Source organism: Danio rerio, chromosome 11 (assembly GCF_052040795.2).
Source record: "Danio rerio strain M-AB ecotype USA chromosome 11, GRCz13ab, whole genome shotgun sequence".
NCBI classification, from domain to species: domain Eukaryota; kingdom Metazoa; phylum Chordata; class Actinopteri; order Cypriniformes; family Danionidae; genus Danio; species Danio rerio.
The window spans coordinates 33,669,917-33,688,125 of record NC_141031.1 but is presented as its reverse complement, the minus strand read 5'-3'; the positions used below and the strand labels follow the sequence as shown (position 1 = coordinate 33,688,125).

At 39.1% G+C, this 18,209-nt stretch overlaps 1 protein-coding gene and 1 long non-coding RNA gene across 6 annotated transcripts in view; both read right to left on the bottom strand.

Moving 5' to 3' along the window:
• The window catches only part of cacna1ab (calcium voltage-gated channel subunit alpha1 Ab), a 278,990-nt gene that overhangs the window by 119,835 nt on the left and 140,946 nt on the right, over positions 1–18,209 (bottom strand). For all 5 annotated transcript variants that reach the window (XR_015502049.1, XM_087272738.1, XM_087272744.1 and 2 more), the window contains 4 exons: positions 1,656–1,747; positions 1,430–1,582; positions 1,171–1,349; positions 982–1,085 (listed from right to left, as the gene is read on the bottom strand). Coding sequence is in view for 4 of the 5 variants with exons in the window: in XM_087272738.1 (XP_087128864.1) it covers positions 982–1,085; positions 1,171–1,349; positions 1,430–1,582; positions 1,656–1,747 (528 nt within the window). In the remaining variant the exon portion in view is untranslated. The remainder of the gene's footprint in view (positions 1–981; positions 1,086–1,170; positions 1,350–1,429; positions 1,583–1,655; positions 1,748–18,209) is intronic.
• On the bottom strand, positions 4,161–11,734 carry LOC147834850 (uncharacterized). The gene is made up of 2 exons (XR_015502738.1): positions 10,212–11,734; positions 4,161–9,634 (listed from the first exon to the last, which is right to left on the bottom strand). It is a non-coding gene; the product is annotated as an uncharacterized LOC147834850 (long non-coding RNA).

Below are 18,209 nucleotides of genomic sequence, written 5' to 3'. Positions count from 1 at the left end.
GCAGCAGTTCTGTGTGCACAAATGCCTTGATGATGCCAGAGGTCAAAAGAGAATGGCCAGGCTTTAGCTGATAGAAAAGCAGTAAGTCAAACAACCACTTGTTACAGCCAAGGTATGCAGATGAGCATCTCTGAACGCACAACATGTGCAACCTTGAGGTAGATGGGCTACAGCAGCAGAGGACCAAACCGGGTGCCAGTCCAGTCAGTTAAGAACAAAAAACTGAGGCTACAAATCGCACAGGCTCACCAAAATAGAAGACTGGAAAAACGTTGCCTGGTCTGATGATTCTCGATTTCTCCTGCAACATTCGTATGGTAGGATCAGAATTTGCCATCACCAACATGAGAGTCTAGATCCATTCTGCCTTGTATCAACAGTTCAGGCTGGTGATGTAATGGTGTGGGGGATATTTTCTTGGCACACTTTGAGCCCAATAGTACCAATTGAGCCTTGTGTCAATGCCACAGCCTACCAGAGTGTTGTTCCTGACCATGTCCATTCCTTTATGACCCCAGTGTACGCATCTTCTGATGGTTACTTCCAGCAGAACAACGCGCCATGTCATAAAGCGTGAATCATCTCAGACTGGTTTCATGAACATGATTATGAGTTCACTGTACTTAAATGGCCTCCAAAGTCACCATATCTTAATCCAATAGATCACCTTTGGGATGTGGTGGAACACTTTCCCATCAAGATTCCCATCATGTATGTGCAGCCGACAAATCTGCAGCAACTGCGTTATGCTATCATGTCAATATGGAAGATAGCTTCATCTTTGAATATTTCCAGTACCTTGTAGAATCTATGCCATGAAGAATTAAGGCAGTTCTGAAGGCAAAAGAGGTCCAACCTAGTACTAGTAAGGTGTACCTAATAAAGTGGCCACTGAGTGTATAATATTTTTTTCCTTTCATTTGTATAATTATTAATATTTATTTGTTGGCAGCTGGAAACAGATAAACAGATAGATCTTACCCTGAGAGAACACCCAACACCAGATTAAGCATGAAGAAGGATCCAATAATGATGAGCGGAACATAGTACATCCAGTTCCAGGCACTCCCTAAGGCATCATTGCTCTGTGATACGCACACATTTACCAAACATTATTACCTTAAACCTAAAAAGATGAATATGTGTTAAACTATTGCCTTTAAGTCTTACATAATAAAGCATATCAGTCCAGCCCTCCATTGTGATGCACTGGAATACAGTGAGCACAGCAAAAAGTACATTGTCGAACTGTGTGATCCCATAGTTGGGCCCAAGCCAGTAGCCCTGGCATTGCGTATTGTTTGCATCACATGTCCGAGCTCCACATGGCCGTTCATCATACATCTCACCTGGTCAACATAAAGTTTCATGGTTAGGTAAAACTACTACAACATGTTTTTTTTGTCTTCTCTCTTTGAGAAAAGCTCACCAGTGATGGTGTTGAAGCAGGTGGTGTGGAATTTGCCCATGTAGAACTCCAGGCCAATAATGGCAAACATAAGAATGGCCACGAATAAAAGCACACCAATTTGCAGCAGTGGAATCATGGCCTTCATGATGGACTTCAGCACCACCTGCAGGCCTGGAGAGTAATGGTATTAATGCATGTTGGGGGAAAAAAGACAGAAAAAAACTGACACAGATGGAAAACTTACTAGGAATTCCTGACACCAGTTTTAGCGGCCGTAACACTCTGACTGCTCGCAGCGTCCGCAGGTCTAATTCTGACCCCACGGAGGACAGGATACTGGAGGACAGAAGAACAAGCCAGGAAATAGTTATTTTTGCAATCATGCATCATTCATTTTTGAGGAAAAATGAGAAAACATGTCATGTGTCAAAGAAACACACTATCAGGAGAAGAGGTCAGTTGAAGGTAAATAATTGATCACACACTGCTGGGTTCTCGCATCACACACTGTTCAAATTGTCTGATCTTTAAATGTGAGTGAATGTGTGTGCATGAGTGGTTGTTCATCCAAGGCTAACTAAAGCTGATGCATTAATTAGCTAAGTTTACATCCATCCATCCATCTATCTATCTATCTATCTATCTATCTATCTATCTATCTATCTATCTATCTATCTATCTATCTATCTATCTATCTATCTATCTATCTATCTATCTATCTATCTATCTATCTATCTATCTATCTATCTATCTATCTATCTATCTATCTATCTATCTATCTATCTATCTATCTGTCTGTCTGTCTGTCTGTCTGTCTGTCTGTCTGTCTATCGTCTGTCTGTCTGTCTGTCTGTCTGTCTATCGTCTGTCTGTCTGTCTGTCTGTCTGTCTGTCTATCTATCGTCTGTCTGTCTGTCTGTCTGTCTATAATAAATAGCATACTCTGTGCATATAAAATGTTAAAAAAAAACATAACAATTAAATCTAAACAGTAAATCTGAGTTAAAGCTGTGTAATTTAGTGGGCAGCTCTTTTCTCCTGCTCTGTTTCCATCACTTTTTGGCTCCCATCTACTGCTGCCTGCACATGTAGCGATGCCAATGCTGCTAAGAGCTCATTCATTAGCGGTTATGATATAGCGCTCCAGCCACCAGCTCAGTCAATAGGCCTTTAACTGCTCTGCCATCACATGCAGCAAACACCTACGTAAGCTAAAAGAACAGCGAAAGAATGGATGGACTTGAGCGAGAGCGGACTAAATGCAGCAAACTCATCTCCTGACTCATTCTGCTTTTTCAGCTCTTCCTGTTAGGCCATTTCAGTCGGCAAAAACATTTGTGACTAACTGAATCAATGATCAGAATCACGTTAGTTTACTTTGTGATGTCACATACTGTAGAGCATTAATGCATTGAGAACAGAGAATTAGATGGCGCCATCCTCCTATAATAAGCCTGTCTCAAATATTCACAACCAAACTGGAAAACCAGATCGCAGATGCCATCTTTGGCCAAGCCCGACTGAGAAATTTGAACGAAAGGCTCAGTAATTCATTTACAGTCTCACGTAACAAATAACACCTATTTATGACCCATCCTGAGTAATCAATAAGCCTGAGACAGATGTAAATCTACATTTGACGCTTGAAGAACTGATCTGCGATCAGGCCTAAAGTGCTTTCGCTGCTGATATAAGATCGTTTTACACTTTATTTTGTGGAACAGTGGAAACTTAGATGCGGGAAGGAATAAACTGCCTCCAGGTCAGGCGGTGAAGAACACTTTATGTACAGTAAGTGCAGTCAGGATAACAGAGCACCGCTGACTGAGCTGATATCCTACTACACGCTAAAAGGCCTGCGGTAAATTTGATGGAAGAGTGGACTGACGCGCGCGAGTGTGTGTGAGACAGATGGAGAGTGAGAGTGTATGTGCTAAAGTTTGAAAAGAACGGCTGTAGCTTTGGCATCTGGATGGAAATAAAAAGAGCAAGCCTGTTCATTTCTATTTGGCTGACAGGAGCTCTCTGTTGTGATTCTAATAGAAAGTGATTTTCATTGGACAGTAGATGCTATTTTGAACACTTTGCTAACATTAGCCAATGCTGAAATTGACCTGTTTAATAAATGAAACTGATATATTTGGTAAATATATATATTTTTTTCTTCACTCCCATCTGGTGAAGTTTTTTTTCCTCTCCGCTGTCGCCACTGGCTCGCATGGTTCAGGATTGGTAGAGCTACGCATCGATGAATTTGCTCTTCAGTGTTTGAACTCTCAGTAATGATTAAATCACACTGAACTGAGCTAAACTGAACTGAACTGAACTTAAACACTAAAAGACTGAACTACACTGTTCCAGTTACTATGACCATTATGTGAAGCTGCTTTGACACAATCTACATTGTAAAAGCGCTATACAAATAAAGCTGAATTGAATTGAATTAAAGAATCATATGGAAAACTCATTGATTAAACTCTCTGATTCAAATGATTTAAATGATCAGGTCAGAAGTCTCCAATTAATGACTCACTGATTCAAATGGTCATGTCTGAGCGAGTCTATGACTATAGATCAGTCATCTTAAACGTTGTCATACAGTGTAAAGGCCCGTTCAGACTTGGACGCTTCTTGCTCGTGTTTTCCATCAACGTTTAATGCCTTGTAACTAAATAAAGGGCGGCAATATGTACACCCGCGTGCAAAACGACAGGCTTAAAAGCGTGATTTTTAAAGAAACACCTCATGCTTGTTTTTTTTTGTTTTTGTTTTTTTTTTTTTTTGACGTGCCACGTCAAAACCTTCTCCACCAATCAGATTGCCACTTTTGTTGCTGAAGTTACATTAAACAGCACTTAGAAGTGCTCAAGCGCTAAACTGTAAACGTGAGCGCACATTAAAAAAAAGATGCCCAGAGGTGATGTGAACGTGGAGCTGCTTATTGCACTGGTAAACAATAATCATTTCTTCATCGCTAGAGCTGGAACTGCTACTTGAACCATCCATACGTGTTCGCATCGCCAGTAACTTTACCCACAAGGCTGCCTCCAAAACTGCGCACTTCGATACTATACAGTCCTGTGTGAGACTTTGTGAAATGGAGTGAAGCAACGCAACTGACACAGGTAGGTCATATGACCATGACAAAATGGCGGGATGTAGTACTTCTAATTTCCATTCATACTTCTTACATTTATACAGTATAGAACGGCCTGAGTACTACTACTGAGTAGTAGGTGATTTCGGACGCATCCCAAGTGTGTCAAACTTTCTGTCTTCTTCTTCTGTGTTACAAGCGGTTGTCAGAAGCTTAAAGTTGTGTAGCGCCATCTAATGTCAAGGAGTGATTTTGCATAATATTCTGCTCGACGCCAGTTACTCGCTTGGGTTTGAATCCGGAGAAACGTCTCGTAAAATCCTGACGATAAACGAAAAACGAAAAGCGTCCCGGTGCATCCCGGTGCTTTTATGTCTAGATTTCATCAATTGCCATTACCTTTACTAGCACAGACTGTATTTTAAGTGTTTGGAAGTAAATTGCATTTTCCTCCTTTAGAAAAACGTCTTAAAAACAATGTTCAGCGGCTCAATCTATTACAACAGTGTTTATAAAAGACCCAACACTTTATTGATATAGTGTACAACCAAGTGGCCAGAACACAAACTAGCCGCAGGTAATGAAGTATTAAGCGTTTCTCCTAAAGAAAAGCCTGTCTAAGCAAAATGCTTGCAGGCGTCTGTAGCGCCACTCACCCTCTGCCTCTTCGCCCTTGTTTGGTATCCCCCGGTCAGTGCAATGACGTGCAAACAAAATGGTGATGGTTAGCCACGCCTACTTGTAGCCTCTTTTGCGTTCTTCAAAAATGTGCTGTCACAGATACTAGGTCCATATATTTTACAGTCTATGGGTGAACTATTCCTTTAAATACAGTACATTCAATTTTGACTCAGGTAAAACAGGAAAGAACTTCTTAATATTATTATTAGAGCAATATTTGTTTATCTGGAGTTTTACTACTTAATTTGTAGTGTGCCCAACATTAAATACAATGCCAACTGTGATTCAGATTCATTCCTTTCAGGACTAAAAAAAAAATCACAGTGTTTTATGAGGGAGTCACAGCCATCTCTCTCTCTCTCTCTCTCTCTCTCTCTCTCTGCACCATTGGGACAGTCTTGTGAAGGGAATAAAGCGTGATTTGGGATACTCTGGAGAGAAAAGGTTGAAACACACACAGTTAGCCCTGAGAATGACAGAGCAACAGAGACAGAGGTAAAAGGAAAGAGAAAGCCCCTCGGCCCCAGGGAAAGGACGATGACAGGGTGAGATGGAGGAAGGGAGAGAGGGATTCACAGGAGCGACAAGGCCTCCGTCTGCTGGGGAAAACCTGACAATCAATCAGAGCGCACACACACACACACACACACACACACACACACACACACACACACACTGACAAAGGGGGTTTCTCTTTTTCTACCTTTTCTGCTGGCACAAGAATATCACTCCTTTCCTTCTTCACGCACTCCCTATAGCATACCTGACAACCATATCCATAACAAGGGATATGTTGTGTTTGGGAAAAAAAAACACCAAAATCATCATCTTTAGGTGTTATTATCATTAATTATGTGTATATTTAAGTTCAAACATGGACCAAAAACCCACACTTTTGCTCCACTTCAAATCACGTGTACAGAATGCGTTTGGGAAACAGCGTCTATTTATTACTATAGAGCGCATCAACTGTCAGTCACGCACCGCTATATAACTGTTTTGAAGATTGCAAAGGAGGGCCAATGGTACCTCTAATGAAAAGGAAATCCTGCCCTTTTTATATTTATTTCAAAATGTTTTCATGCCTAAACAAAACAAAAGCATAGAACAGACTCACATTTAAGAGCAAGGGGCGTCCCCTTGGGGTTCGGCGGTATGGTTTTTGCATATAGGGAGGATCGGCTCTTTAATATTTATTGCCACCCTTCAGAAAAAGACTGAAAATCTAGGAGAAATATGGGAAAATACCTTTACAGGATGATAGCAGGATAGAACTGTAAAATACAAGGGAATCCCGGGAAAACGGTAGGGTTGACAGGTATGCTCTATAGTGATAAATAGATGCTGATTCCCAAACGGATTCTGTACACGCGATTTGAAGAGGAGTGAAAGTCTGGGTTTTGGGTGCATGTTTGAACAGACATATTTACATAATTAATAAGAAGAAGAAGAAAAAGAAAAAGAAGAAAAGATGTCTAAAGATGTCGATCTTGGTGAGTTTTTTTGTAAAGACAACTCATTTCGTCTTAAATAAGTATAAAAAGTTATGAAAGCAATCGGATGCTTTTATTATGGATCTGTGCATTTTTAAAGTGACACATCTGTTATTTGATGTGATCAAATGAAAAATCTAAACGAGAGATCCATTCGCTTCTTTTTAATCAGAATCTTTAAATTCTACAGTAAAGAAAAGTTATGGGATTTAATAACTTGACTATTTCTTTATTCATTCATTTATTAATTCATTTTCTTGCCGGCTTAGTTCCTATATTAACCCAGGGTCGCCACAGCGGAATGAACCGCCAACTTATCCAGCACATATTTACGCAGCGAATGCCCTTCCAGCCGCAACCCATCTCTGGGACCCCATTCAAACACACACACTCATACACTACGGACAATTTAGCCTACCCAATTCACCTGTATCGCATTGTCTTTGACTGTAAAATGTTTAAAAAAAAAAGCAAGAGTTTTAAACCTGACTTGATCAAATAATTTTTTTGTGAAAGAAAAATATGCAAATTAGCACATATTTAATGGAATATTCAGTGTTGGGCAGTAGTGTTGCTACAAGTAGTGATGCTACTATCTTAGCTACATTTCTGAGCTGGTGTATTTGCATAAAGCGATGTGACTGGCTGATGCTTCTCTTGGCGCTTGAAAAGTTTAGAAATTCCCAATTTCTGCAGCAAGCAACGCCACCGAAGAGTCTTTGCCGAACTGCATTGGGGATCTGTTCAGAGCTTAAAATGAATGGGAAGCATTGACATTGACGCCCCGTGTGAATAGAGTGTAAGTGACGGCACCGACATTCACATAGCTGTGAGGCCTGTGTCTAGCCGATGAACGTAAATCCATATGATGGCGAGAATGAAAATTTCTTCTTCTTTCTGTTTTACAGTGGTCAATAACAAACTTTTTTCTGTGTTATTGCCACCTCTTGCACTGGTCGGTGACATCGCCAACCAATTAGACCTACATGAGAAACTCGCTTGATGGAAAGATGATGAGAGAGAAGAGTTATTTCTGAAACAGGACTCCTCGTGACCTTACCTCTGGAAATACATGTTAAGATGCAATAACGATACTGTGCTCAAAAATTACTTCAGTAATTTACAGTAAGTACTGTAATGTTTTTGAACTGCACAATAGTGAGCTACTCCAATTAATTTGTTGTATTTATACTTTATAGTTTACTGTAGTAAAGGCTAAAGTAAACTATGGTAATTACTATTTATTCAGGATAGTTACTAATAGTATCATTAGTACTATATATATAATGTTTAGTATGGCATATTATTGAATAATAATAACTGAACTGAACAATCCTGCCTCATATGTTTCATTGACAGTTCTATTGATCACTAAGATATGATTGGTTTGGATTTAAGTTGCTTCAATTTAAAAATGAAAATTGCAAAAAATAGTTTGGATGTAGCTACGCTACTTTTGCCAAATAGCTTTTAGCTTAGCTTGCTACATTTCATAGATGGTAGCTCTTTTAGAGTAGTTAAGCTACATTTTAAGTAAAGTAGCTAATAGCTTAGCTCACTACATTTTTCAAGTAGCTTGCCCAACACTGAGAATATTTATTAGAATATATCATAGAATAAAAACCTATTTTGCTTATTAAACAACATATTAGAAAATTAACACAAAAAATCCATTTGCGATTCTTAATATAATCAATAATCTAGGGAAGATACGGCGATAACTATCAGCCTCCCGAATCACCTGCAGTGTGTTCCTTTAAGCCTGTTTCTAAGAATAGATTGCGTGTTGCTCATTTGTGAAGATGAGGATGGTGGAAGTCTCTCTCTAGCATCACACCACCACCAGGTCTCTCCCCATTCACATCATCACCATAGCAACCGGCGATTCCTCTTCTACCAAGTCTCCACGGTTACCAGCCTCCTCTCATTCATAACCGTTGCCGCAGCAACGCGCCCGCTGTCATTGATGGAATCTCGGCATCGCCACTGCAGCCAGGCCAGCAGTGAGAGATAAAGGGTCCCCTCTCATTGATCTCCATTCCCTCCCCCTTTCACACGACGAGGATTCTCCAACTGACCACAGTGCTGGACTAACTACTGCTCTCTGATGATCGCTTATGATCGTTTTCTCAAACAAATATCATAATTTAGAAGTAATAATCTATTTTTTGAGCTGTTTTGACCCCCTCATTGCACTGTTTGAAAAGGTGTGGTGGATTGTAGACTTCCAAGTAAATTTTTATACAGATTTAATACATTTTTGATACACAAAATGTTTCCAAGATTATTTTGTTAAAATTAAAGCTCTTATAAAGTTATCTTTCCTAATGTTGGGATCGGATAGAAGACAATGCAAAGACCTGGGTTTCAGAGCATGTTCATCGTTTGATTTCTGCATCGGTCAATTCTTGACATGTGACATGTGACACGTCACACCGCTTGTGCACGCAAGCCACACACCTCCATTGGAAACAACAGACTTGTGCAAAATCTAGAAAACCGCAATATGTGAACAGCCCCTAAATGGCCGCCATCATTTGAGATCTCCAGCAGTTGATCTTCTTGCACAGATATGCTGGATTCACTTGATTTGTTGACAAATAGGTTGCAGATCCATTTCTTGGCAGTTTGCAGTTCCTTCACTGGGCCTTTTCCCCTTAGCAAAGACACTTTCCAAAGCCGTCAGTTTCTTACTCATTTTGCTGCCTGTGGGTAAAATTTGGGCACGCAAGTAACTGTGATGTAACCGAGAGAATACGGTCATTTTTTAAAATAAAAGACTTTTCAAAATAAAAGATTGTTCTGACTCAGATAGTAAATAAAATGGAAATAATTATTGATTTCTTGTGTGGCCCGCTACCAATTGATCCACAGACCGGTCCACGGCCAGGTGGTTGAAGCCCACTGCTGTAGTTGATTGTGACAAAACCGTTCTGCCTGTTAAACCGGCAGCTAGCTCTCTGCAACTCTCACATGGTCGCCCACTGAAGCTAAGCAGGGCTGCGCCCGGTCAGTACCTGGATGGGAGACCACATGGGAAAGCTAGGTTGCTGCCGGAAGTGGTGTTAGTGAGGCCAGCAGGGGGCGTCCAACCTGCGGTCTGTGTGGGTCCTAATGCCCCAGTATAGTGACGGGGACGCTATACTGCTCAGTGAGCGCCGTCTTTCGGATGAGACGTTAAACCGAGGTCCCGACTCTCTGTGGTCGTTAAAAATCCCAGGATGTCCTTCGAAAAGAGTAGGGGTTTAACCCCGGCATCCAGGCCAAATCTGCCCACTGGCCTTTGTCCATCATGGCCTCCTAACCATCCCCATATTCCAATTGGCTTCATCGCTGTCTCCTCTCCACCAATCAGCTGGTGTGTGGTGTGCGGTCTGGCGCAAAATGGCTGCCGTCGCGTCATCCAGGTGGATGCTGCACACTGGTGGTGGATGAGGAGATTCCCCCCATTGTGTGTAAAGCGCTTTGAGTGCCCAGAAAAGCGCTATATAAATGTAAGGAATTATTATTATTATTATTATTATTAAACCATTAACACAAAAAGCAAGCATGGGGATTTGTTGCTTATTCTTATTGTACCTAAACTGTTTTGAATAGTGTCCCCAAAACTGAGATATCAGTGTACTGTTACACCCGTAAAAAGTAGGCACTGAACTTCTGTGGAGGCAGAGTTTAGGCACACTATTATGTAATAAAGAGGCTCATTCCACAACCTGCTGTTTCAACAGAATGGCTTCAATATACGCTAACAAGAAAGTTCTGAGCTCTAAAACTTACAGGATATTTTTATAGGACATTGACCTGAAAAAATATATATAAATCACAAGAATTTTTATATTTCTCAGTTTATGACCCCTTTATCCATTGAATACATAGAGTCAGCCTCATTAGCGTGCCCTCTACATGTTATCAGAATGAAAGATCAGCCAGTTCCAGTGATAAAACCGTGCAGAAATCATCCAGCTTTTAATTCGTGCCGAATCTAGGTCATCCTGATATGCCGCCGAACTACATTATTCAATGCTTTACACTCAGGCCCGTGCATCTGGGAATACAGTGCATTTGTGCAATATGTGAGGGTGTTTGTTTAGGGAATGTCACAGGGATCTGGTATCACAAATCTCGTTTCTAAAACCAGAGATTGTTTGTGCTGGAACTGTGTGTGTCATTCAACTGTATCTGTCATCAAGATTTTGATCTGGTCAACACGGATGCAAACTGCTATAAGAGTCTATTTTGACCTCTGCGACAAGGATATTACATCATTCCTTAACATTTATTATCTGCTTTTAAATAGTATTATCTGCCACCTTGACTTAGCTTTCATTCTGTTAGAGTGCTTTAGTGCCCGACCATTTCTGAGTGACATTCATTCATTTATTTTCCTTCGGCCTAGTCCCTTTATTCATCAGTGGTCGCCACAGCAGAATAGACCGCCAACTTATCCAGCATATGTTTTACACAGCGGATGCCCTTCCAGCTGCAAACCAATACTGGCAAACATCCATACACACTCATTCACACACATACACTACGGCCAATTTAGTTAATTCAATTCACCTACAGTGCATGTCTTTAACACGAACACGGGGAGAACATGCAAACTTCACACAGAAAAGGCAATTGACCCAGCCGGGACTCAAATCAGATACCTTCTTGCTGTGAGGCGACAGTGCTAACCGCTGAGCCACCATGCCGCCCTTTGGAGTATTTTAAGTATTTTTTCTATTCATTTTTCTGATTAGGGCTGTATTATACTCGAAAAATCAGATATTTCTGCGATAAGAGTAGTTTCACAAGATATTTTGAATAGTACTATTAGACGGTTTTCTGGGGAGTCTAATGGTATTCAGGTCATCAACAAAACCAAACAGCTTTGAGGTGAATCCAATTATATCAACTGATTCTAAGCAAAGACGTATATCAAATTAATGAAAATGGGCATAACTAAACTGCCAGCTTTGACCCTGATTGGTGCAATTTACACAACAGTATCGTGAGTTTTAATAATAAGGTGAAATTTGGATTTAAAATTGCCCCCTCATTTTAAAGATCAAATTAAACTACAAATATGAATCACAACTAATACACTAATCATATTGAAGGAGCTAGTGACCAAGCCTCAGGACTATGCCCCTTTTTAATTGTGTTATTAAGGTGCAGATCCAATTCAAATGAGTAAGGGTCTAAAATATTTTGAGCTCATCTACTTTTGAATGCTATAAGTAGTCGTCAAAAAACAAATTAGATTGGATTGATTTCAGTGTAAATGCTCATGTGGTTAAATGCATTTGAAGAGCCACATAAGACCACTAACTGTTTGCTACTAAGAGAACGTGTAATCATTATTCCTGTGACACAACACAACAGAAATGTTTAAATGCCAGCCATTCATTTGAATATCAGCCACTGCACTTCCGACAAAATGGTAAGGGTTATAATCTAATAATAGATATTTAACTTACTTTATTTAATTTATTAGAACTTTCTAAATTATTTAGAATTTTCATAATTTGTTTTTGTGGTTTGTTACTGACAACATCTATCCGGGTTGGTAAATAATAACCTGGAATTTGAATTCCTTTGTGTTGCATCTGCCATACCCCTATAACATCATTGGAGGCATAACAACATTATTATAAATACATCGGCTGAGTGACTGATGTTGGTTTGCAGTGAACCACTGACTTTCATTTTCAAACCGTTTGATACAACCCAGGCTCATTTCGAAAACGTACTACTATATACATTTCTGAAGAGCACCAAATATGTCCCAGGGGCTGCATATATATATATATATATATATATATATATATATATATATATATATATATATATATATATATATATATATATATATATATTTGCAGTTTTTGTTTTTACAAATCCGCCAGAGACTGCTGTGTGTGGATTTTCAGTTTTCAAATTTCTCTTGCGAGTGCCATTCGTGCCTGCCGTTCTCACGTTAATCCACCAGAGGTCGCTGTCGACTGACTGACTGATTGACTAACCCACCCTTCTCCTTCCCTAAACCCAACCAACAGTGTTTTCAAAAGCACCGATTGACCCGCCAACCCACTTCCCTAAACCCAACCGACAGTTTTAAATAGCAATCCAGAAAAAGAAAAGCCCTCGCCTGATTTATACCACTGTTCAGATTTTACCACATTCTCACCCTATTATTTACTTATTTATAATTTTTTGGCTTTTGTTGTTGTTGTGTTTTCTGAAATCATTCTTAACCGAACTCGAACCCAGTTATCATGGTCAACTCCTCTCTGCCTCTCTAGTCTGTCGACGTATATGGCGAGCTACTTGACAAACTGGTAACAGCGGAAAAACCATCTTTACAGAGGTAAGCAGTCAGTTGCTAGCGTGAAAGGAAACGGCATCATACCACCCCATAGCGTTTGTTTTAAAGACGAAATGCGGTCATACATACTTCTGGATACATAATTTATGATCACCAAAAATGTATGTAGGGCTACGTTTAGAATGAGTCTGCGTTGGTTTGATAGTTGTTTGATTTTAAAGATCTGGGGTGAACTATCTGCTGCTCCTTTCAGTAGTTGGCAATAAATGCCACATAAACTGGTATTCAATCTCACAATAGTTGCATTTAACATTGAATAAAGCACTAAATCTTTACTTGAGGTAATAAATGCCATAGTAGTATATGGTGTTGTTTCTAAAATAGAACTTTTACACATTGCTATCGCAGATTGTTAGGACAAAAACTAATTTTAACATAAAAAATATGGCTTTTATTGCGTACCACATGGCTGCATTGTGTGTAGTTAGTACAAGTTGTGAAAAAGCACAGCAAAACAATGTATTCACACTCACTGTGTAATCAAACACATGAGTTAATTGAAACCATACTGTAGGTTATTTTCACAACCTCTTCATCTGCTTATAGTCAAAACTGTGTAACATGGCTTTATTTTTAAAAACTGAGTAATTCCTAAAAGTCTCAAAACGGTCTAATTGAAAGTCATAACAAGAGATGCATCTGAATGCATGTTAATACCAGGTTGAAACAGTGATGTGTCACGTCTGACCACTTGTAATCAGATCACTGAAAATGCATGTTAATTCCAGCTGGAAACATGGCTTGCTATATTACAGCAATGCACCAAAAACCATCAAGCACACCTTAGCAACCGCATAGCAACATCCCAGCACTGTAGCGAGGTTTGCAGCACTCATATTTAAAGTAAAGCTTTCATCCGTGTGCTCCTCCAGATCTCAACACTGCTGATGGTCACTCCCTCTTCCTCCTCTCGATTCCCTGTTACCAAGCACCCGGGTCTCCTCTGCATCCTCGCGTCCCCCCCCCCCCCACCTCTCCCTCGCTTTTCCACCAATGCTTCCCCTCCCATTAGTCCCACTCTTGTACGCTTACGTTTGTGATGAAAGAAAAATGAGAGTGAGAGAAACACGGAAAACCTCTTTCACCCTTTACAACTGCATAACACGCTATGATGCAGTCTCTCGCTAGCACACACACACAGTCGACGTCCATTACTAAGAGACTCATCCACCTCTTTCTCTCTCTGTTGTTATTTTTCACCTGTCTTTAGTTGCCAACCAGCATGTGTATGGCTTTCTCGAAGACAAGAAAAGGAGCAACTTTATTAGCAGAAGGTATGTTAAAGAAGCTTTGTGCTAAAAAAAAAAAATTTCCCGGTTCGTTTGACAAGTGTGAGTACTCTGAATCGTGCCCAGGCACAGTTCAGTTGGCCAGCCCTAGCCCGGTTGAAAGAGGTATGGCAGAGCGTGAAACTGAATACACTGAGAACTGTTTCATGTGGATTCATTAATCATTCTTACTATTTAATGAACGTGAAATGTCGTAGTTTATTAAAGATACAAACCACTCACTGCACCATCAGCAACCTTCCTAATATCTGCAGCACGAGTTATTAAATAATCAAAAGTCGTGGATCTGTTCGGTAAAGTGTTTGACTGAGTGTCTCTGCATACATAACGACTAAAAATAATACAAAACGATATAAATAAAGCAATGTCCACTATGCTGAGTGAGGGCGCCTCTCTTCCTGCTAAACTGAACAGTCGCATCTTTGATGATGTAAGTGTGCTCAGGCTTCGAAGTTAAAATGCAATGTGAGTGCAGGCTGTCGGGGGACAGGGGAGGTGGACAAGCACGCTTTAAGGCAACTGTACCTAGTGTGGGCACGCCCTAAATGCTTTAAACAGGTCTCCGGTAAAACTACCAATGTAGTGTCGGCGACAATAGCCTAGTGGTTAGTGCGTCAACACATAGCACCAAAGTGCTCACAGTGACCTGAGTTTGATTCCCGCCTCGAGGTCCTTTGTCGATCCCTCCCGCTATCTCTGCTTCCCACACTTTCCTGTCTATAAATCTCCACTGTCCCATCTAAATAAAGGTGAAAACTCCTAAAAATTAATTATATATATAAAAAAACACCAACATAGTAAAATGTGAAAAAGTATGGGATGCAAAGGGATTTAAGTATGTATTATTACCCCTGAAATCTGCACATTTCTATCCACAGCACCACTGCAGCAGCTATTTCTGCTTACTTGCTGAAAAATTCTCACAAAAATAGAGGTATTAAAACTGTCACTGGGACGGCACTTTTTAAAAAGGTACACATTTTTACTTTAAATGTGCACATTGAAAACTTAAAAGTACAATTTTGTATCTTTAGACACCAAAGGTTTATCTTACATCTTGTAAAAGGAGTAAAACGGGTGCCCTTTAAAGTATGTTTTACTGCTCACTGCTGTAGTATAGGTGAAGACCAGTGCTTTGTACTCATTCATTTAATTCATTTCTTCATTCATTAATTTTTCCACAGCTTAGTTCCTTGTTTATCAGGGCTGGCCACAGTGGAATGAACCAGCAACTATTCCTGCACATGTTTAAAGCATTGGATACCCTTACAGCCACAACCCATTACTAGGAAACACCCATACACTATGGCCAATTTAGTTTCTTCAATTTACCTATAGTGCATGTTGTTGTACTGTGATTAAAATGGACTCATTTTGTAATTTCTGAAGTGGAAGAATAACATTCAGAAGCTCCACCCTCTTCTGGAAGACAGCAGCTTATTTGCATTTAAAGGTACACCGACAAAAGCACAAACCCAAATACAAGTATATTTCACAAGCTACAATACATGATCTATGAGGAAACACTAGAGATTAATTTGACATCTTATGAAAAGGGACTTAATATGTCTTTAATGTGTGTAGCATGACGACGAGTGTGTATGTGATGAGAGAGATATTGAGAGAGGTTTTCTACCTGTGTGAATATTGTACCACTGCCATCACTTCCATTATCATTATTGCTCTGCAGTCATTTAGAGAAAGACATCCTTCCCTCCACCTCCATATAGGGCTTAACCACACACACACACACCCTGAAACACACTTATTCTAACATCAACACACACACTTCACTTAAAGTGCATCTATTCCTGAAACACGCTTTTAACCTGGTGTCCGGTCAGCGCAGTGGTTCCGTTAACACAGACATGCCTTCCTGGACACGTTCTCAAAAAAGATTTCATAGTCCTGCAGACAAATCGCTTGGTTTTTGGAAAATCTTTTAGGGATAGTAAAGACGGGACGGGAAATTATGACAAGGAATTAAAATCTGTGTAAGTGACAAGATATAAAAAATATTGTAAGTCTAGAAAGAAATTAAAAATGGATAAATATGAAATATGTAGACAATTATTAAAATAATAAATTATTAATAATCAATATGAAATACATTTTAATAAAAGTAATAACCAAAATGAATAAAAATAGTGTGTATTTAATCGGATGAATACAAAAATATTTTTTCAACATTTTGTACACTGGTACTTTTTTTTTAAACCCCAATAATGCATTCAAAACTATATATTTTCCCACTGCATTAGTTCGTAAAAAGGTAGGCATATTCATGTTTATCAACTAAATGCATGTTCTTCCTGTGTTTGCATGGGTTTCCTCCAGGTGCTCCGGTTTCCCCTACAGTCCAAAGACATGCGTTGAATATACAAAATTGGCCGTAGTGTATGTGTGTAAATGTGGGTGTATGGATGTTCATTCCGCTGTGGCGACCCCTGATGAATAAAGAGACTAAGCCGAAGGAAAAATGAATAAATTAATGAATGAATTTTTATCATGTGGCATAAAGGCTATTTTTCACAGTTGACTATTACATTATGTACAATATTTGACAACTAAAACTTCTCCAGAATGACCAAAATGTCCAAAGTTTTTAGGTAAAAAGAATAAAAAGTTTAGATTTTTTAAATAAAAATAAAAAGGGTTATGTATCTATAAATATAATTGTAAAATAAGGGGGAAAGTATTTGCAAAATGTTGTTTGCAAACAATGCATTGAAACAAGTATTCTATCTTTTCCATATTTCTGCCAACTTCTGCTTGAAGTATCATGGTCAACATACAAGCAGTGTGGTGATGGCTCTTTTGCAGTGGCAGGTCCCAAACTTTGGAATACTCTTTCTACTGAGCTTTGTACAATCACTGATCTGCCACTTTTTAAAGGCAAGTTTAAGAGTCAAGCTTAATCAGCTTTTAATTCATAGCACTGACACTTCTCTATGTTTTAATGTTTATTGTATTTTATTAATACTTGAATTGTTTTGCATTGTCTGCTTTTTAGCTGTGCTGTATCATTTGTTTTTAACTTGTGTAAAACACTTTGGTCAACCTTGGTTGTAGTAAAGTGCTTTATAAATAAAGGTTGATTGATTGATTGATTGATTGATTGATTGATTGATTGATTGATTGATTGATTGATTGATTGATTGATTGAGAGGCTTAAGATAAAATTAGGAATTTTATTAATTCATACTTGTTTTATCAAAAGTGACAATCTATTTCAAAGGGATGTATTTTTTTAACTTTGAATTCACCAATGAAAATAAAAACGATTACAGGTTCCAGAAATACAGTGCATCCGGAAAGCATTTATAGTGCTTCACTTTTTCCACATTTTTTTTTTATGTCACAGCCTTATTCCAAAATGGATTAAATGTATTTATTTCCTCAACAATCTACACACAATACCCCATAATGACAATGTGAAGAAAGAGTTTTTGAAATTGTTGCAAAATTATTAAAAATAAAAAACCTGGAAAATCACATGTACAGCCTTTGCCATGAAGCTCTAAATTGAGCTCATTCTGTATCCACTGATCATTCTTGAGTTATTTTAGCAGCTTAGTTGGAGTTCACCTGTGGTAAATTCAGTTGATTGGACACGACCTCTTTATATAAGGTACCAGGGTTGGTAGTGCATGTCAAAGCACAAAACAAGCATGGAGACAAAGGAATTGCCTGTAGACCTCCGAGACAGGATTGTCTCGAAGCACAAGGCTGGGTAAGGTTACAGAAAAATTTCTGCTGCTCTGAAAGTAACTAAATTACTTTCCGGATGCACTGTATATAAAGAGGCAAAATGTAATAATTTAAAAGTATTGTTTTCTTGCAGCACATGGGTATATTATTATGA